Raw genomic sequence first — 21,833 nt, forward strand, 5'->3', positions numbered from 1 at the left:
AGAAAATTTGCCATGAATTGGTAATTATAAGAAATAAATATTTTCATGAGATCAATGATGGTTGGCTGGCCTGATTAGTAGACTAGTAGTATTGTATTTTTCACATAATGTATATTTTTTCATATGAATATAATAAAAAATAATCATGGAACTAATATTTTTTTTTTACTATTGTCTATTTAGATATAATGACATAAATTATCATGATTTATGATATATTATTAATTGATATAATATATTATTTAATATTTTATATAGTCAATAATAATAAGTTAGAAAAAAATTACACCCTTAACTTATATAATTATTATATTAAATTATTAAAAATATTTTAAATATATATAATATGGTCCCATCCGGTCCAAAATTTATAGACCATGAGACCGGATTGAATTTTTTCAATCCACAATGTGTGGTACCAAAACCGACCGGTACTAGTTTCAACCGCATGTCCTCTCCACCAACTCCAATCGATTCAATTCCTCCTCATTTCTAGCCAATGAAAGCATCGAATTTCAAATTTTTTTTTTCCCTCCAATTTCACTCCATTTTCTTTTTTATTGTTTGTCTCTTTGTTGGTTGGTATCAATTGGGCTGGTGATTCTAACGTTTTCAGTCCGTTAGTTGCAATGTGTGCGTGTGTTTTGAATAGTGGGGGAACTGGTTCCAACAGGTTTTAATTTGGCTGGCTTCGATCATCTCTAAATGCATTAATATACTGGAAAAGGAAAACTAATGTCTTCACAGCTGATCATGGCCAGTCTATTATTCTTTAGAAACAAAGGCTCCACATCCTTTTGCTCCTTTGAACTTGATATCACATTAGCTACTCAAGCTACCCATTAATTTGTACGTTATTTTCTTGATCTTTCGAAAGCCATTAAACCACAAAATATATCATGATCCCCTTATAATGTATCGATCAAATGATTCTTCAATCCATAAACCTCATCTTGTTTAACATTTAAGGAAAAAACAAACACAAACACAAACACAAACACAAAAGCACAAATCCGTACTTGATTTCATCGGTACAATTACTCAAATCTGGATTTTAAAGGTATCAGAACCCTAGCCAATTTACTAAAAATAATGTCTTTTGGATTACGAGGAAGGCAAACGATGAAGGACAACCCAAGAAAACATTCTAAAGACACACCCACAAAGCATTTTACAATCAGAACATAAATAAGTGACGATGCATTAAAAAGGCAATATTTTATGAAAAATTCATTCATATGGAGGCGTGCGTAACCCGGACTTATAGAATTACTCGTTCAAATCAGGGCTTTAAACACCACCTATATCAATGTAAGGAGTTGGCTGAGCACAGAGCAATTATAGTTAATTGCCTTGTGAATATCAAAGTCATCTCCAAATTAACTGTTCAACAAGAACACTACCAAAGTATTCAGAATGGCTATTAATCTCTATACCTGAAAAGCCCAAGCAGCAATCTTGAACCTGTACTCGTTAGCTAATTACTTTAATTAAATTAAAAGTAAAGAAAAGGGGTGCTGCTCATATTCTATGGGTGTAAACGTGTCTATCATGCCATGGCAATGGCATTCAGAACGAGGAATTTTTTATAATCATCGCAGCCAACCCCACTTACTTGCATATGCGAAGTAAAATGGAAAAAAGAAAAAACAAAAGAGAAATTTATATGAACCCATGTATAATTCATAGAGCTTTTGCAGTAATCCAGGATTGGAAATTTGGAATTGGTAGGGAGTAAAGAGGAAGAACCGGTTCTTCGATGCGCGGCGCCGAGCTTTGCTTGGATTTCTTCGTAGCTGAGAGATCTGGTTCATTTATATATAGGGAAAAAGAAAAGATGCCAGATTCCAAAACCCTAGCCGCACGCTCACCCGTTTCGAAGTTCTAACTGATATCAACCCGTATTGATAAGTCCTTTCAGTTAAATGAGGCCGAGGAGGCTTGAACTTTGTCGTACTGTTTTCGTATCCGGGCCTGTGCCACGTGGAGGGAGTTATCTCGGCCCATTTGATAAATTAAGAAAACGCATCTAGACAGGCTTTATTTGCTTTGATGCTCATGCAGCACCTAGGACCCACGTTTCACGAACAATAATATATGAGAACTGTTATATATATAAAAAATTACATCATAAGTTGATATGATTTATACATTTATTTTATAATAAAAATTATTTTATTATTTGACGTATTATATCAAATTACATAAATTTATATATTTATTTTTATATACGTAATCTCTTTATTTTTGAAACATTTTTCATAATATATATATATATATATATTATTTTCATTTGTGTCCTGCATGTGGCACGAGAAAATGCATGGCTGCGTACAGCTAGCCCCTAATCAATTAACTGCCCTGGCAACTAATTTCCTACGTTTCTCATGACGTAAAATCCGTGAGAAGGTGGTTTTCTTTTTTTTCAATATTATTTAAATATTGTACTCTCTCCCCTATACTTTCATTCGTTTACAAGCCAAAACCTTAGTCATATATATATATAAATAAATATTGATAGAAGTCATTATTAGAAGCATCTATTTTGTACATATGATGTAATATTATCTAGACCACACATCTCTTCAAGTGAGTGTTGAGAACAATCAACTAGAAGCAGTCACGCAGTAAATATAAAATGTGTACTGTTATAATAGTTTCTCTCTAGCATTACTATATATATATATAAATTAGCCGTTAAAAAGCATAAAGCAAATAGTAAGCATGCAGCTCAATTGATTAAGATCCTAATTCGTACATCCACACTTATGTACACAATGCTGCATAGGAAGTTTTATTACCAGAGTGAGGTTTACACTGAAGTGAACGTACCCTTCTCATGGGAGGTCAAGCCTGGGGTCTGCAAGGACGTAGATCAAGCGTCTGGATCCGTTATGGGGGATTTTTCATTAGAATTTAGAGCTACGACCTCCTCCTTGCTTGTTAAGCTCAACCGGCATGGATGGTTTACGCTGCCCTAGCTCGCCGTGTCTGCGGTAGTTGCTGCAGCCTTCGAAAAGTAGTTTCAGAATGGGAGTTAGGAAAGATCGGGACGTCGACCCTTTTCTAGCAGCTTACAAGCGGTGCACAAAGAACTCTTCTATGCATAAGTCATCAGGTAATGTTAATGAAAAAGATGTTGGGTTTATTAATTGGAAAGAGGAAGATCAAGCATTCTCTTTCGTGTAAGCATTCATGCACCACAAGGGAAGACAATCTGGTGAGAATCTCTCGGTTTCCTAAATCCATTATGAGATCACAGTGTGAATGAAATATATTCCGTTTGAAACGTCGACTGCAAGAAGGGCTAATTGGCATATATCTTGTTAATTATCTTATATATCCTGTACGTGGCCCTTAGTTGGATTGCTTTGAGATTGATTTTTTTTTTGGTTACTTTGATATATCCTGATGTGTATATATGTTTCTAATGATTTCAGTGAAGAATAAACTTACATATACACGAAAACTATCATCTCAAGTTTTGTACCCAAAACGTAACAATAATATTATATATAGCAGCTCGGGAGTCGGGCGTTTTCCTTATGGGCCAATCCACTCGAAACTTCCTTATCTATAAAGATGATTAAATAATTAGTTGGACACGGTCAAAATTTAATTTGTTGGTTGTATAAATGCCATATCTTCTTTGCAATCGATATCCTAGATAGCTAGGCCTGCACCCCAGCTCCCACACGCGCACACCGCAAACAGTCAGCATGCACGCAAGTGGAGTGATTGCGATATATAAACCTAATGTAGTAATTAAAAATAAATTCAGTAGTCTGCCAAAAAGCTAATTAACTCATGAGAAATGAGGTGTGCTAATATTGCCGAAATTAAAGGCAACTGTACGTAAAGATATATGGAACAGTACTACGGCTTCTATCTGTTTTATGCATCTAGTGGCCGGATATATATATATCTATATATATATATATATTGTTGGGTTTGTGCTCCTTTTGGAGTCTCACACCGATGAGATTTGTAAAGGAAGCCAAGACCCATGGTCTATAAATAAGAGGGCCTAACCTGTTAGTTAAGTACACAAAATCATAAGCTTATTTAGTAACTTGTGACTCTAGTAAAATTTCTCTATTAGTCTTTTCTTGTAAAAAGGAAAGAGGTGAGAGTTAAAGTTTTGCTAGTGGGGAAGCTTTGTGGGTGTCATTTGGGGTGAGGAAAAAAATTGTGTGATTGTAATAATTTTTCACATAGTGTATTTTCTTCTCTGGGTCTGGTGGTTTTTTCTCCTGTTTTGGGAGTTTCCACGTAAATTCTTGTGTTGTTATTATTTCTCTGTTTTTCTTCATATTTCACCAAATGGTGAATCCTAGGAGGTGAATTTAGGAGATCCAAATTCCTAACAAGTGGTATCAGAGCCACTAGGTTCTTTTTGGTGGGTGGAGCTTTGGTGTGGTAGTGTGGATACGTACAGTCTAAGGATGTTCTGTCTAGGATATTGGTATTTAAGTGGTCCAATGTGACCCTCCAATCTTTCCTGAGGACCTTGAAGTTCTGTCTAAGAAAGAATAATTTTTCCTGGAAACTTACTTAGTGAGTACCATTCATTTCTACGGTAAAATTCATCGAGACAATGTCAGGAAGTAAGACTTCAAATTCTATCAGATATGAGGTGGAGAAATTTAATGGAAGAATCAATTTTGGCTTGTGGCAAATTCAAGTCAAGGATGTTTTGATTCAATCAGGATTACACAAGGCGTTGAAGGGCAGACCAACCCCTGAAGTCAGCAGTGATATTAGCGTGACTGATGAAACAAAGAGCAGATCTGTAATGAGCGATGAAGATTGGGAAGATCTGGATTTGAGAGCAGCAAGTGCGATACGTCTGTGCTTGGCCAAGAATGTTCTTGCAAATATACATGGAATATCTACGGCAAATGAACTCTGGGAAAAGCTAGAAGAGTTGTATCAGACAAAGGGAGTCTCAAATCGAGTGTACCTGAAGGAGCAGTTTCATACACTGCATATGAGTGAAGGTACGACTATTTCAAATCATTTAAGTGTTCTCAATGACATTGTCTTTGAGCTAAAATTTATTGGAGTTAAAATTGATGATGAGGATCAAGCCTTGAGGCTCATCTGGTCTCTTCCATCTTCCTATGAGCATACGAAGCCTATTTTAATACATGGGAATGAGAAAATAATTTTTTCAGAGGTTACCAGTAAACTATTTTCTGAAGAGAGAAGACTAGGTGGTGGAAGAAATGGTTCACCTGTAAATTTAGCATTGGTAGTAGCTGGTAATGGGAAGAAGAATAACTCCATGAAGATGAAAGTAGTCTGCTGGGAGTGTGGATAATCTGGGCACGTCAAGAAAAATTGTCCAAGAGCAGGAGCATGTTCGGCAAGTGGCTCCAAGTCAGTAAATGGAGATACTGGTAATGAAACTAACGTTGTGTCCCTCTTCATGGAAGACGATGTCTGTTAAAGGAACATGTAAATCCTCATGGCATGCCGTTAATTCCCAAAGTTGCCATGATAGAGGATGTGTTAATGTTAGTGAGTCCACAAGTTTGCACACATGCATTGGTTTGACATTAATGCATGGTGCGGTGGAAATTTATGTCAATGGCTAATGAACTTTCAAGAAAGTCAAACGTGGAAGTTGCACCATAATTTTTTAGTAAGGTTATTTTTGACATGTGCTGAAATTGAAATGCTTGGAATTGGTTTATTCTGAGTGGGTATGCTTTTATGGTGGAGCATAATAGCAGAAGCTATGAAAATCTTCATTGCGGTGAAGCGTGGCTGTGGGACCAGCCAAAGTCGCAAGGTGGAGATTGTTGGGTTTGTAAAGGGATCCAAGGCCCATGGCCTATAAATAAGAGGGCCTAGCCTGTTAGTTAAGTACACCAAATCATAAGCTTATTTAGTAATTTGTAACTCTAGTAAAATTCCTCTATTAGCCTTTTCTTGTAAAAGGGAAAGATGTGAGAGTTAAAGTTTTGCTAGTGGGGAAGTTTTGTGGGTGTCATTTGGGGTGAGGAGAAAAATTGTGTGATTGTAATAATTTTTCATATAGTGTATTTTCTTCTCTGGGTCTGATGATTTTTTTTCCTGTTTTGAGAGTTTCCATGTAAATTCTTGTATTGTTATTATTTCTCTGTTTTTCTTCATATTTTACCAAAGGATGGATCCTAGGAGGTGAATTTAGGAGATCCAAATTCCTAACATATATATATATATATATATATATATATATATATAGGGCGCCAGTTCTCCAGCCTATCCTGAGCGTGGAAGTTGTCGATATCGGGTGGTTATTTTAATTTGGATCATGAGGATCTTTCCATAATTCCATCGATCTGCATGGGTTTCAATTCGATCGGGAAAATTTTATTTTTCTCTTGGGTTTTCCCACGTGTCACAAAACCCATAAAACAGAAGCATGATGAAGCACGCACGTCCGTCCCTGTATTTTTGTTTTGTTTTATAAGCTATTAAAACCTTTAACTAATGGTTATGTTGGTCGTTGAAAGAAGCATGAAGCACGCGTTATATCAGCCAGCCCTTTTGTACGATCCAGCTTTCAAATCATTTTCCTTCGAGACTATGTTGGGAAAATAATATAGCTAGCAGCTTCCTAGCTAGCTAGCTAGTTTATTCAAGGTGAGATATATAATTATTCACCCGTGAATATATATTCTGACAATTTTTGTTTCTAAGATAGATTCACGTACGTTCATTAATTTTTGCAAGCTTGTCCATGCATCCCATTAACCATATCGGGTCTATAAATCTCCAAATGAAGCTTCGAACATGTTAATTAATTAGGGGTATATTATACTACGTAAGTAGTACGGAATTATACTATTAAAAACGTGTATAGGGAGGAGAAGAAAATTATGATATTGATCAAGATCATCAATCGAAATTCTATTCAACAATAGTACTGGATTGACCGAATACTTAAAAGACTATTATTAGATTAAGATGAGAAGATAACCTTCTAGAAAAGCAAGTGTGTATATATATATATATAAACTTAAAATTAAATGAGTTTTAATTTAATTTTTTTTTTATCGACTGTATAATATAGGATAAGCAAGCCCCAGTACTCTATATAGCTAGCTAATTACTATTGAATTCCAACAATTTCCGGCCGACAATTATTTTTCGAGTCAAACAATAGATCGCTAGAGTAAATGTAACATAATTAGTCCAATATTTAAATCGTTGTCAGTTAGAATAAAACATTTTTTTTTTATGCATTTTTAGTTTTTTTTTTCCCCAAGAAATAGTACTATTAATGCTTACGTGCTCTTCGACCCTTCTAGCTAGAATACCCAATTATCATAAAGAGCCGGGCGAATTTAATAGATCAAGTAGGTACATGTCCATTTCAATTTTCCAGCAGAATGCACCTCATCATGAACATGCATGGCCGACTCAGTCAGCATCCCACACATCTTCTAGCTCGATTGCATCCCCCTTAGAACTTGGACCGTGACTAGTAATTTGTTACGTAGCCCGTGAACTTATTTCCCAACTCTTCTGCCTTCTACCACTCAACCATTCAAAATTTGTCAACTAGCTGATCTTAATCTTCTTGGCCAACATTTATATATGATGTAGACACCCAAGAACTCAGTCTTCTTTTCCCTACCTTCATTGTCCTTTCAGTTTAAAGTCTATATAATCCCTACCCCGGCCGCATACTTCACGACTTTATCTGCTAATTGTCTTTAAGGATATCGTGCCTACACAAATTTTGGAGTGCGTATATATATATATATACCAACTCATAATCGGCCTTGCATTTCCAGTACGGCCTGCACGGAAAAGGCGCTGCTAGATGATGAATCACGCGAAGGCTCAGCCGCGAGCTGGGACTGTACCCTTCTCATGGGAAAGAAAGCCTGGGGTCTCCAAGGTTACAGACCAAGAGTGCCCCACGGAAGGGGACATGGCGCTTATAAAGCTACCACCCCCTCCTTGTCCAATATCAGAAGCTGCTGGGGTTTCGGCCCACGATTTTCAAATATTACCACTCCCCCCTTGTGCTTTTCAGCCTCCTTCAAGAAGTTCTTCCAAAAAGGGTCTTAAGCATGAGGATCCCTTTCTGGCAGCCTATAAGGAGTGCACCAAGAGTATCAATGGAAATGGTAAATCCCCAAAAAATGGTGTCAAGTTATACTCTGGGTTCGGGAAGATGATCAGCATGCCTGATTTCTCGTGCAGGCGCTCATGCAGTGTTAGGGATGGTAATTTAGTGAGGATCTCTCGGCTTCCATGTGAGAGAGAGAGGGAGAAGTGAGGATGTCCCAAACTTCACGTTCTATTTCATGTTGACTTTGAATATCCAACAGATCACCAAGTTTGCGTTTTGGGTGATTCAATTTTGGATAAGAATACACATACAATATTTTTACAATTTATTTTAAATCAATCTATATAATTGTGCCACTTTATTAAAAACTAATTTCAATTTTACATGACTACTCTTCATTTTAAGTAAAATTATAAAATAGTTGTAAACTTGTTGTAGATTTATCATTTTCCGTCGTCTTTGTCTGCTGTAAATTTCTTTGTATTATGATACACGGTGGCGATGGACAATTTCGTGGTGAAAAACTTTCTAAAGTTTCTATTCTACAATATTTTACGAAGAAAAAAAAATAAAAGAAAAGAGTAACCACGGTTTTCTTTAAAACAACTATATTTTTATAAAATGACCTTACCTTTATAAGTTGTTTAATAAAAATATTTATAATTTAAAATATGATTGTATAGAAGGTTGCAAAAAGAGATGTGTATAATTTTTCATACAGTTCTTTTACGTGCAACTACGGTGGGAAACTGCTGTGTCATCGCCCATTTGATTTTATGGCACGTCAAACTATTTATTAAAAAAAAAAATTGAATAGGCTTTGGTTTTCCTTTACTTCGTCACACCTGTTTCTCCTTCTCTCTTTTTTCTTATTTTCTTCCACATCGCACCTTGTTTCTCATTTTCTCTTAAGCGTCTCTTATTTTCTTCCACAAATAAAAGTACAGTTTCATACAGTTGTAGGCTATGTGTGAAGCAGAGAAAAAGGCAAAAGGTAGAGAAAAGTTGCATCCAGTCCTCACGCCTCAAATTTTTTTTTTTTTTTTAATTTTTTTCATTTTCTCTCCCACACTTTTTCAGAATCTAAACCAACATCCATTTGTCAGAAATCCATCGTGATCATCTTGATTGTGCCTCATCTTTCTCTGCACGCTTCCAAGATTTCACCTTTGTGAACCTTCACTTCCATGTTCTTTATCAATCTCCTTTCAGGAGTTCGCATTTTTGTGAACTTTTTTTTTTTAGTTATTTTGGATTTTTTTTTCTAGTTTTCTATCGGAGCTTGAAGTGAAAATCTGCAGTGACTTTGACATTTTTTGGAGGTAAGTAGAAGATCGGTTTATGGTTTAGGAGAATTTACGTTCTTTTTGGCTTGAGCTCCCTGTTTCCTTTCAGAGAATTCACCCAATGCAGACTTCAAAATAAAATTTGTAACTGGCAGTAGAATGAACCTTCAATAAAGTAGGCCGTAGAAACTAAGGGAAGACGAAGGGCAGCGATTTGTGGTCTTCGACGGAATGCGCTTCGAGGAAGGATTGAGAATGCGCCTCGTGGAAAGATTGAGAGAGGGAGTTCTTGAGGAGGGGGACTGAGGAAGAGAGTAAATGCAAAGGAGGAGGGAATGAGGAAAGGGAAGGCCATAGAGTGAAACGGTTCGTTTCAATGGCATTTTGCCACTTCAGCAGCCAGTTGCCCGACGTTTACGCTAGCCAGTTGCAACAATCATTTTTCTTTTTCATATATATAATTAGAGAAATCATATTTGCAGTCTTAAGGTGTGCAGATCTAGCGCACTTCCTTTTAAAAAATGGATAAATATGAGACTTGCAATAAAATTTTAATTTTTCAATAGTAGACTCTATTCTTTTCAAGTGAGTGTTCAAAACTTGCACGATTGTATCTAGCATTATTCGTATAATTTTTTGTCACAAAGTTGTGATTTTTTTAAAGCATTTTTTCTAAATAATATATTTGAGATGGATTATAGTTATTTTTACTCCTTATGAATGCATTCAATGTAATATATACCATAACAAAAATCACTTTTTGCAATGAAAAAATTGTTGCAACAAGTTCGTTTTTTGTTGTAAAAAAATATTTGCAATGATCACTTTTCGTTATCCTACTCTCGCAAATGCCGCCATAAGAAAAGTATGTCGAGACGGATGTTTTTTCGTTGGAAATAATCATTTTTTAAGCACGAAATTTTTTCATTGCAAATTGATTTGTCGTCGTTGCAAATAGGGTTCACAATAATATGAACATTCGTTGCAAATAGGATTTTATTTTTGTTTATTTAGAACAAAATACCTATTTTGTTTCAAAATTTCTATGTTTTTTTGCAACAAAATATACATTCGTTGCAAATGAGTATGTTTATTTGCAAAGACATGTACATTCATTACAAAAGAGTATGTTTATTTTTTATGAAAAAACTATTTGTAACAAATATATCTCGCTACAAATAGTCTTACATATAAAAAAAATACAACATCACACGAAACATAACACAACTCTACTATACTGCTTAACATAACAAAATCATTCATAATTAGGAACTTGCAAACAATGTAAATGTAAATTAAGTTCATCTCATCGTTATCAAACAAACAGATAATGATATGAAGGAGACAACAAATTGTTAAGCAATTGGGAACGTTAAGTTGCTATGTTATGTCTTGTACATATGAGAGAATTAGAGGAATGGAGGAAACTGTCACTTGAAGTCACTTTCAAAATTGGGATCTCATTGGTTCCCTTTGATACTTGGAATCCTCGTTGCAAATAGATATATATGAATACATAGGAAATCAAGTTTTCGTTGCAAATACATAGGAATACATAGGAAAATTGAAACGAAATAAAGTTTTTGTTGTAAATTGAAAACTATTTATTTGCAACAAAATGCAGGTTTTTGTTGCAAATAAATTTGTTATTTGCAATGAAATAAAATTTCGGTTGCAAATTGAAAACTTGTTATTTGTAACTAATTGAAGAGAATCGTTGCAAATACTACACACTTGTTTTTTATTTGATATATGTATTACTAATTGTAACGAGTTTTATTCATTGGAAATGGGTATTCTTATTTGCAACTAACTTTTTCGTTGTAATTGTTAAGACTGTTCATCCGAGCCGGATTTTTTTCCGGCCCGGTCCGTAACCCGGATAACCAGGTTCCGGTTACGGTTTTCGGCCCGGATCAAATCCGGGCCGAAACCCGCATTCTAATAACTGGATTCATCCGGTCCGGACCCGGGTATGAAACCCGGGTTCCATAAAACACCCGCTACCATCCCGGGTTTATATAAAATCGAAGAGATGGATGTTGTAACCCTAGTGAGCCTTCATCTCTAACTCTCCCATAAGACTGTTCATCCGGGCCGGATTTTTTTCCGGCCCGGTCCGGAACACGGATAACCGGGTTCCGATTACGGTTTTCGGCCCGGATCAAATCCGGGCCGAAGCCCGCATTCTAATAACCGGATTCATCCGGTCAGGACCCGGGTATGAAACCCGGGTTCTATAAAACACCCGGTACCATCCCGGGTTTATATAAAATCGAAGAGATGGATGTTGTAACCCTAGTGAGCCTTCATCTCTAACTCTCCCAGACTCCCCCGTCCATCTCTCTGTATCTCACATCCGTCTCCATGCCCTCTCCCCCCCCTCTCTCTCTCTCGTCGCTCATGCTAAAACTGTAGTCTTTGCCGAGCAAAGCTCCGTCTATCATTGAAGAGAGTGAATCGAAGGTCTCTTTCGATGATTCCGTCTTCTTCTTCCTGTTTCTTTCGGGGCTCAAAGGTCTTCTCTCTGTGCCGATCGAAGAAACCCTAGCCTTCCTCCCTCAGTACCGATCGAAGAAACCCCGTCATCCTCGTGACCTCATCTTCCTAACCGACTCGCCGTCATCCTCTTGACCCCAAGGTTTGTTCTCTGTGATTTGGGTAACATTTGTGTAGAAAACGAAGAACCAAGGCAATATTTCTCTGTAACATTTGTGTAGAAAATTAATATCGACCTAGAATGGAGGTCTTGGCTTGCTTTCTCAGCAACAATTTTTTTAGGGTTTTCTCGTTTTATCATTTTGTTGATTTATGGGTCTGTTCTTATGAAAATGTTTGAATGGAAAAATCTTTGATAGATCTGTGTTTTTTTTTTGTTAAATATGGGTATAAAGTATATGCTGCTAAACATGGTTGTAAACGTGGGTTTTTTTTTTTTTTTTTTGCTATCTGAACTCTTTGGTGATGCCTCAAAGTATGATGCTCTTGTTATCCCTGGAGGTCGAGCTCCTGCATATTTAGCTTTGGATGATTCGGTCATTGCCTTGGTGAAGGACTTCATGGAGACCAAGAAGCCAGTTGCATCCATGATCCATCTGCCATGGTCAGTAGATTTTAGCTTCTACTAACGTTCTAAATGGATCCATGATCCATTTGTCAGAAATGTTTTGTGCAATGGAGTTGATATTTTGATGAATTTTGTTGGTAAAATCATAGCTAGAAAGTGTAATCCCAGATTCAACTAATGCCATAGAGATGCAGTTTTGATATGTAATTTTATTTATTGTAATTTGTGTTTTGTAATGTAATGTAATGTATAAATACTAAATAATGAAATATGTAGTGATTGCATTATGTTTTTTTAGATACATTTAGTTATAAAGTAATTAGTTTTATATATAAAAGAATATGAACATTTTTTTTTGAAAAATTTACAATAGAATATAGGCTCTTATAATAATAATAATAATAATAAAAGCATTTTGAAAGAAACTTAATAATATGGGTTTCTGTTATAAAATTTCTGTTATAAAATAATAATAAAAAAAAATCCGGGTACAATACGGAACCCGGATTGCCGGGTTTCAAAAATCCGGATTCATTCGGGTTTCGGCCCGGGTCTAACCCGGATTAACCTGGCCCGGGTTTCGGCCCGGGTTTGGAATCCGGGTTCCGGTCCGGTTCTACCCGGGTTCCCGGGTCGGAACCCGGATGAACACCCTTAGTAATTGTTAAAGATATCGTTAGAAATAATATTTTACTGTTGCCCATTCCACTGTTTGTGGTAATACCAATGGTAAATTTTCGTTACAAATGCAACTATTTGTAACGAAATATTTTTATTTGTTGCAAATGATGCATGATTAGCAACAAAAATAATGTCTGTTGCAAAAAATCATTTATGTTGTAGTGATATATATATATATATATATATATATATATATATATACACACCACGTACAACAGGCCACAAGTAAGGAACTTCACCATCTTAGCTTGTAATTAACTGTCGTTAAGTGGTCTAGCTAGGCAACGTTTCAATCTCGCGTTGGTTTTCAAATGATGATTTTGTAATTTAACAAAAGGAGTCGGAATCCATGATATTACATGTGTTATAAATCAATGTTTCTATAATTCAGGGTCGTTGTTTGTATACATAGATAACGCAATCATCAATAATGACTACTTATTACTACTAAAAAAATGTTGAATTTGTGCGAAAGCTTTGTGAACGTGGTGCTCGTGACAAATAATATAATCAAAATATTGGTCTAGACATCTAAAATAATATATGCAATCCACAGGAGAAATCATAACTATTTATTACATATGGAAGAGAATGCGAAAATAAGAATATAATTAGATAGACTAATAAACTGAAACTTGACTTATAACACTAAGGTTGCGTTTGGATGCTGTGATGATATTTGATGATGTGAATTGATCTATAAATAGTAATATTTTGTAGGTCCTATTGAGATGTATTTTAATATAAATATGTTGAGATATGTATTTAAATGTATGAAATAGGTGGATATGAGTTTAAATTTTTTTACAAAAAATTGAAAAAATAGTGGGTTCTATTAATAATTGGGTTGAGATGAGTTGAAAAGTACTTGACGCTTCCTTTAGAATATAAATAAATAAATATATTTTTAAACCAGGTTCAGTAGTAGAGGAGCGGGGTGTTACATAGCAGTAGTCTTGGTTTTTTCTTTTTTAATTTGACAAGATATCCAACATTAATTTTTTTATTTCAATACCTAATTAAAAAGATTATTAATTAAAAATAGTACTCTTCACGTATTTCTTGTATCACAACCAAATTAGGTGCTTTTGGTCATGACTAATTATATAATTGTGGGGAGGATTTGAGAGACGAGAGAACGTGCATGAGTTAATGCCTTTGTCATGAGTCACTGTTGGTGGTTAATGTATCAACGCCCACTGAATAAACACCTATGAATTGAGTCTTTAGAATGCTTAGCCACAACAAGCATGCTTGGTGGTTAATGTTCGTGTTGCATGTTTCTCTGTGCACACGTTTGCAGCCTGTTATGTATACTGGGTTGCTTATGTTGAATTTGCAAGTAAAAAGTGTTGGGAATAACTATATATCGAAGACTAACTTGAAATATAGTAGCAGAAATAAGCAAAAAAAAAAAAAAATACTGACAATCACACACAGAAAACGTCAAGATTTAAGTAATTCAGCTCAAAATGAGCCTACGTCCACTGGTGGGGTCGGTATCAGAAATTTCATTATAAACAATGATGGAGTACAGAAGAATAATACAAAACTTCTTTCACAAAGAAGTTATCTCTCTTACTCTAAACTCTCTCTAGAAAATCACTCTTGAAAACAAAAGTGACTTAAGAAGTGAAAAAAAATAGAAGAGGCGCCGTTTGATATTTATAGAAAACAGTGCATATTCACTTCTGAGAATATTGACTCGAGCAAACTCTCAAGCAGGTGTCGAGCAAGCGTAGGGTTTTGACATTTCGCTCAAGTGAACATAAGAGCGATATTAAGCAAAATCTTGGACTTGAATTTCGCATGAGCTGAATGTCGAGCGATGTTGAGGTAACTCTCGAACTTGCATTTTGCTCAAGTTGATTGTCGAATAATGTCAAGCGAATTCTCAAACTTACATTTTGCTCGAACTGAATAAACGTCCACTCGACCAAACATATACCAGAACACTATTTCCACTAGATTCAAGTCCCTTCCTAACAAAAAGAAATATAAATTCTGCTCATGGAAAAAGGTAGCTACTACAAGGAATATGCGTCTTCTTTTGTCCTGGCTCAAAACGACTGACAAATCTGTTAGAGATAACATAGAAGGATGAGCAGGTAATCAAGCGTAAGCAGTGAAATTTGGAATGAGGTCAAAATGCTGTTGCTGCCGGGAAATCATTCATTTCTATGACAATTTCAGTCTGGATCTCTTCCAAAATGGCATCTCCAATCTCCAACGCAATTTCCCTCTTCTGCTGTTCCAAAGTACGCCATTCTTTCACGGAATCCGAGAAGTCCAAATCCAAGAAATAATTTGTGTTTGTTTCATCTGCAGCCTGTTTCCCCCATAACCTCATTCTTTCACAGATGAGCCTCCCAAGCTCTTCAGGCCCCAGCAATTCTTGGTGATGCTGCTTCTCTCTCTCCTTCCTCACATGGGTCTCCATCGCCTCCCTCACACAATCAAACAGAAGCTGCTTTGTTTGCTGCAATACCATTTTTGATTTCAAGTACTGTGGGGAAGGGTTAGACTCTCCAAGCCTTTGCAACTCTGCAACTCCTGTATGAATTGGCTTCTCTGTTGCCAAGTGAAAGAGCAATTCCCTTGGAAGAGCTGCTGATGATAGTGTGTAGTCTTGTAAACCTTTCTTGGGACAGGCTGTTGGATTCTCTTCTTGTCTTATCCTGGTATTTTGTTGCTCTGTTTTTGTTTGAAAGAGCTAGTTAACAAAAAGCAAGAGAACACGAAAAATATCATAAGCATACAGTACTGAAGTTTCTAGCTGACAGAGAGACGGTTATAAAAGAGGGAGACCTTCAGGGGAGGATATTTCTTCTAGTACTGACACTGGGCTCAGTTGCTTACTGTCTTCATTGCATCTCCGCCGAAGCTTTTCAATCTGTTGCATCCTGTAAACTTTGTGAGTAACCTAATGAAATCATTGTATTAAAAGTAAAAATTTCAAAAAACTGGGTAATTGGAAAAATAGTGCTTCCACCTCTCTCTCTTACATTGCAGAGTTTCATAGCTTGGAAAGTTTCTACATCAAATAAGGTCTGATCTTTACATGATGAAGTTGATATTTCCTCCTTATCACTCTCGGAGCATGAGTTGAACACTGTCGTGCTGCTAGCTGAGGAAAAACCATCCGATTCCGCAACTTCTTTGTCAACCATCTCCATTGCAGGGGCACTATATTCTTCATCTCTATGTTCAGAACTCTTCCTTCTCTGGTCCTCTTTAATTGAAACAAACTTCTTATATACACATCCCAGTATTTTGGAGCAGCGTGGAACATCATTTCTGCTCTTGTTTAAGCCACAACTGGCCGACCTCTTTAGTAACTTCGTTGAATTGCCGCAGCAGCTGCTAAGGTTACTTCTTGGATTTGAGCTGTTCTTCAGGCACCCTCGTTCTAAAAGATACCCGTCTAAGATGAAAGGTTCTTGGTGCTCCAGTAAAAATTCTCCAAGCTGTTTTGATGGTTTGGGTGGTGGTGTGGAAGCCATTAAAGTAGGTTTGCAAGTTCAAGCAGTAGGAAGACTAAATGATGAAGTGCCGATGACTTATATGGGATAGTAGACAAGGCATACCCATCAGTTTGGACTGAAAACTAGAGAAAGATTAGGGCATTTATTGAGAGAGAGAGAGAGAGAGTCCGAACAATCTCTCTTACTTCTTTAGGTTATATGTCTATATCTGCTGGGCAAAATCTATGAGTTGTGAAGATTGCCTGCACCTAGAAGGTTGGCTCTTGCGTGTGTTTTTAATCCTATTTCTTCAAATTTCAGTGCCCTGCGGCTGCTCATCCATATTATCTGTCTTTAGTCATCACACCTTCCTGAATTGTCTCTCAATGCCTCTCTAAATGGTCCCTGAAAATATTTATCATATATGCGAAGGGTACCCATAACTAAAAAGTCGATGGGAATAGTGGCAAATTGAATGTCGTTGTTTCTTCTTTTTTTCAGTTAAAATAAGATATATACATATGAACTTAATTACGAATGATTTTTTAACATACATGCGCATATAAATAAATAACTGACTGAGCTAAAAAGAACCGCATTATTTTTCTTTTGAGTTATTATATTCTCAAGTCGATATATAAAACATACCATCCACATCATTTAAATAATAAGATTTAATTTTTCTGCATAAATACTTTGCTTTGCACAGTAGAATTTTTCCGTTCTAATTATGCATGAAAATCGTTGTTTTGTTTACTTCTTCATCTTCAACTGACACTTGCGTTTTCTTTGTAGATGGATAAACTACCAATTCATATAGATATACTGGCAACGTCCTGACTGGCTCCTCGCCCCCTCAATTGCGCAAAATCAAAATTGTTGCAACTAACATCTGAAATAACAACATGTCTGTGAGAGAGGCTTAATTATATTACCCATTCATGTGGGCCTTCACAACGTGTTTTAATACATTATGGGGATGGGATATGGACCTCATTTTCCATCACCATGCTGTCTAGTTGATAGATAGCTCTAATCAACCCATTAAAAGCACTAGCGTTCACATTTGTAGGACCGCCCACTTGCGCTTTCAGAGAAACACGCTTGTGCTTTCATTCTGCTCCTCTTGACTTTCAGGATCTTTCAGAACATAAAGGATGTCACGAACTGACTGAAATAACATATCTAATCGCATATCCGGGCGATGCACTGAGAATAATATTAATTTCCAAGTTATATTTTAATTTTAAGTTTTAAATTCTAGATTTTAAGATTAGAACATAGACCCAGAAATGCTGGGTGTCTTAATGGCATGAAAATGAGAATCTAAGCCATTCAAAGAAGATATACATAGACCCAGCAGATATAGCAGAATGGAAGAAAAGGCTTGGATAAACCAAAAGTTGTAATTAATGTCTAAAATGTGATGCGTGAGGTGAGACTATGGTAGTCTCTGTCAACAGAATTCTAATAAAAGCAATCAGAATAGGAAAGATAATGTGGTTAGACAGCATCGACCTCGAAAGGAACTTAGAACAATATTACGGCTACAATAAATAATATGTGATTATCGTAAAATGTCCTGAATCTTACAAACTATTCTGCAACAACAGAACCTGACCGGCTGACCGGTGTTCAATGTTCAGGTTGAAGCCTGAAAAAGTAACAAGATTGCTGAGATTTTCCATTTTCAGATGTTGCCCCCCCAATGCATTGATAACAAACAACATTCTTTAAGCGCTTGCTTCTCCTCCAATTTCATCTCAAGTTTCTTCCCTATTTCATCTCAAGCTTCTTCCACCCATACTTCATACTGAATAATGAAAAATAAGTCAGAAACCATTAAGCTCTAGTTACTATGCTTCCTTTCCTTGGGACAAAAACTCCACCAGATCCAGTTTTAACAATCAATTATACCCTGCTAAATCTACCAAGTTCTTTTCTTCGGTGATTACATACTATAGTAAATTGTCCAAACTTCCAATGGCCAACCTCCAAACTCTCATGTATTTGCAATATTTTATTCTCGATTGACAGGTAAATAGAAATTTATACCGAAGAAATTTAACAAGGACGTTAACTTTAATTGACAGGTAAATTTAACAAGCTCGAATCACTTTCACCTAATTTAGAACACAATTTTTACCAATTCTCTTTCTCCTTTATTCCGTAAAAGAACTCGTAGATATCATGAAGGATTTGAACCATATTAAAATGTTGACACTAGATCTCTCCCAGGTACATCCTGGAATTGGGCTTGGCCCTTAAAGGCTGATATCTTCCTCCTCTCGTAGTACTTGAAATAATCAGTGTTTTGGGTCTTTCTTGCTGAAATCTTCCTCCTCTGGTAGTACTTGAAATAATCAGTGCTTTGGGTCTTTCTGGCCGATATCTTCTCCCTCTCATGGCACTCAGAATAATCAGTAATGTTGCCTCTGCTTACCTTCCTAAATCTGGCTCCTTCATCCAAACATTCTGAATTGAATTTCCCACAGCGCGCAGCACTAGCCAAAAGTAATTGGTCTCCAATCTCTGCTGTAGGATACTTTATTACGAGTTTCTGACACATGATGCTATCTTGGAAATTCAAGAAAGTATAGTCTAGAAACTGTAACCTCTCAGAATCTGTCATCTTTGAGAACCCAAACGAAGTTGTCCATGTCTTCAGCGCAGTAGGAGAAGCAGGCAAAGTCAATCTCTCCACTCCTAGTGCCATCAGTTGCTTTTCAAGCTCATCCATCAATATACGACACATTCCACGTCTACGGTATTGAAACCTGGTGCAAACAAGGGGTACTTCCGCCACCTTTTCTCCATGAATCCTTACAGTAGCCACACAAATTACTTCATTGTCTTTCTCCAATAGCACGGTGTAGAACCCTCGGAAGTTCAATCTGTTAAGGTCTGATCCTCTACTGAAAATCACATCTTCACAAAGGTCTCTATTGGTACGAAGTTCTTTGACAGGCTCAAAACACTCGTGCATCAGATTCAGAGCAGCACTGAGCTTGCCGTCATTCTGTGTCCCAGCCTCAATGTCAGCAGCATCAAGATTACAGCTTTCAGAATATGCGGACTTCAATAATGTCCAAGTCAAATTATAAACACCCACGAGAATTGATTTTCCCAGAAGCTTAGACAGGCCCAAAAAAATATATTCACACTTTCTGCCACAAAACCAAAGATTTTCATTGACAAACGCTTTACTCCTTAGGCACCCCATATGAAATCTATGCTCACATTGCTTGCAAGTAATGAAACTATTGTCCATAGAATCTCCACCGTCTTCTTCGAACCTGCTATGACCGCAAATTCCACAAGTACATGATGGACAAAACCAATCACCATTTGGAACATACTTCAAGCCAAGGCAGCACTTGTGAAATGATGATGGACACCGGTCACATAAAACTAACTCACCCCCATAGTGACAAACAGAGCATACAGCATCATTCTCTTGTAACGTTGTTGTGAAGCTTTTATTCTGATTACTCTCAATCACTTGATTTTTACAATCATGCAAAGACCTCCCATCTTCGAGTAGAATATTAGCAGCCGGTCTGTGCTTTGAACTACCCGCATGAACTTCAAAACCAGTGAGAGTAAACACCTCACAGCAACAATCGCACTCGATCCCATCACGAGTTATGTGTCCCGCTTTCATTTTACCACCACGGTAGTACACTCTTGTCCTAGGCAAGACCACGTCGTTATCTATCAACCAAGATAAAATCGATCGACGTTTGTGGTTTGAGAAACTAGGAATTACGGCATCCCGTGCTCTTTTTCTTGATCCGATCACATTGTTTGACTGACAATTGGTTGAATGTTCCCTTTTCTTCTTCGAATCTGGTAATTCCTCCCCTTTTTTCCTCTTCGGGTGACCGGCTAAGTCACCCTTAAAATCATCACCGAAATTTACATCTTCCGCAGGCTTAACATTACAAGTAAAAGTTTCGCAACCAGGGCCAGAAGCAACCCTTTCGCAAACAGAACTAAAAGCAACCTTCTCAGTAAAAGATAGAGAATTAGAACCAATACTAGCGCAAACAGAAGTAGAAGCAATATCCCCGGTTTCAGAAACAGATTGGGAAGCAATACACTGTGTCTTGGAAACAGAATTAGACGCAACATTCCCTGAAACTACTTGATCAGAAATTACACGCTCGGTGTTGGAACCAGAATTAGAACCAACATTCTCTGAGACTCCTTGATCAATACAGGCTTTGCATGCCGTCCGAAGCGAATAAAAGCATCTTCCCTTGGGTGAAGTATAGCGTAACTCACGCCTTGCTCCCTTCTGTCCATACCAAAACACCCACCCCAATGCAGCAAGATGCCTTCTTGCCTTTTCTTTCACATCAGGGATACTACTGCTGTAGCCCCTATCTTCACCCAACACATACCAATCCACAGCAGCCTGGGGGCAATATTCAGGTTCAACAACAAGCATATCAGAAGGCGAATGACAAATACCAGTAATAGTTTTCTCCACTATAGCCTCCCCCGATCTCTTGTGGGAAACCAGGCGGCCCATCTCGCATATCGCTTTAGAGCGCGAGAGTGGTTCTTGCCCTCAGGTAGAAGAACAGAGATGGGAGAGTTTAGACTTGACAAGGACTTCCGGTTTCTTGGGATTCACGGTAGGGCAGAGAGGCAGTCTCGGCACGGTAGGGCAGTAAGCTGGCAGGAACGGAGTGGGGTCCGAGGGGAGATCGAGCCCCTTATAAACTCTCTTCTCAAACTCGTTGATGGGCTCGAGGCTAAATCTTTTTTAGATTAGTCCATAACATAGGAATGGGCTGAGCCCAGTTATTCTTAAAGGAATTTTAATCTGAATATCGAAGCCCATTTTAGTTTTTAGAAAGAATAAAGAACAAATCAGGTATAGCCGAACAAGACCCAAAAAAAAAAAAAAACCACCGTTATGTACAACACTTTCATTTTTTTTTTAAACAGTACAACACTTTCATTTGATTTTTATTTCTATTGCGTTTATATGACATTATCGATTAATTATTAGATTAATTCTCAAAATAAAAAACTCAAGAATCGATAGAAGTGAAATGAAAGAGTAATATATAGTATACTAAAAAAAGTTCTATCAAGTTGGCTCCAAGACTCAGCTTATTATAAAAGGCAAAGGGTTGAGTTTGAGTCAGCCTTCAAGTATGCCAACAAATTTACACTTATCAATTATCAAAGCCCTTGGCCCATCGTTGAATATTTACCATTTAAGAATTTTTATTTTTTGGAAAAAA

At 36.9% G+C, this 21,833-nt stretch overlaps 2 protein-coding genes and 1 non-coding gene across 3 annotated transcripts; all 3 read right to left on the bottom strand.

The window, feature by feature from the left end:
- Positions 1-1,515: 1,515 nt before the first annotated feature.
- Positions 1,516-1,605, bottom strand: LOC118343873. Its single transcript, XR_004797662.1, has one exon. It is a non-coding gene; the product is annotated as a small nucleolar RNA snoR8a (small nucleolar RNA).
- Positions 1,606-14,609: 13,004 nt separating this feature from the next.
- On the bottom strand, positions 14,610-16,905 carry LOC109021300. The gene is made up of 3 exons (XM_019003910.2): positions 16,114-16,905; positions 15,917-16,001; positions 14,610-15,802 (listed from the first exon to the last, which is right to left on the bottom strand). Exons 1-3 carry the CDS (start codon positions 16,609-16,611, stop codon positions 15,252-15,254), a joined length of 1,134 nt encoding a protein of 377 aa, XP_018859455.1. The 5' UTR covers positions 16,612-16,905; the 3' UTR covers positions 14,610-15,251.
- Positions 16,906-18,781: 1,876 nt separating this feature from the next.
- Positions 18,782-21,109, bottom strand: LOC109021302 (increased DNA methylation 1-like). Its single transcript, XM_019003913.2, has one exon. It carries the CDS (start codon positions 21,107-21,109, stop codon positions 18,782-18,784), a length of 2,328 nt encoding a protein of 775 aa, XP_018859458.1.
- Between the last annotated feature and the right edge of the window lie 724 nt (positions 21,110-21,833).

Source organism: Juglans regia, chromosome 11 (genome assembly GCF_001411555.2).
Source record: "Juglans regia cultivar Chandler chromosome 11, Walnut 2.0, whole genome shotgun sequence".
Taxonomy (NCBI): Eukaryota; Viridiplantae; Streptophyta; class Magnoliopsida; order Fagales; family Juglandaceae; genus Juglans; species Juglans regia.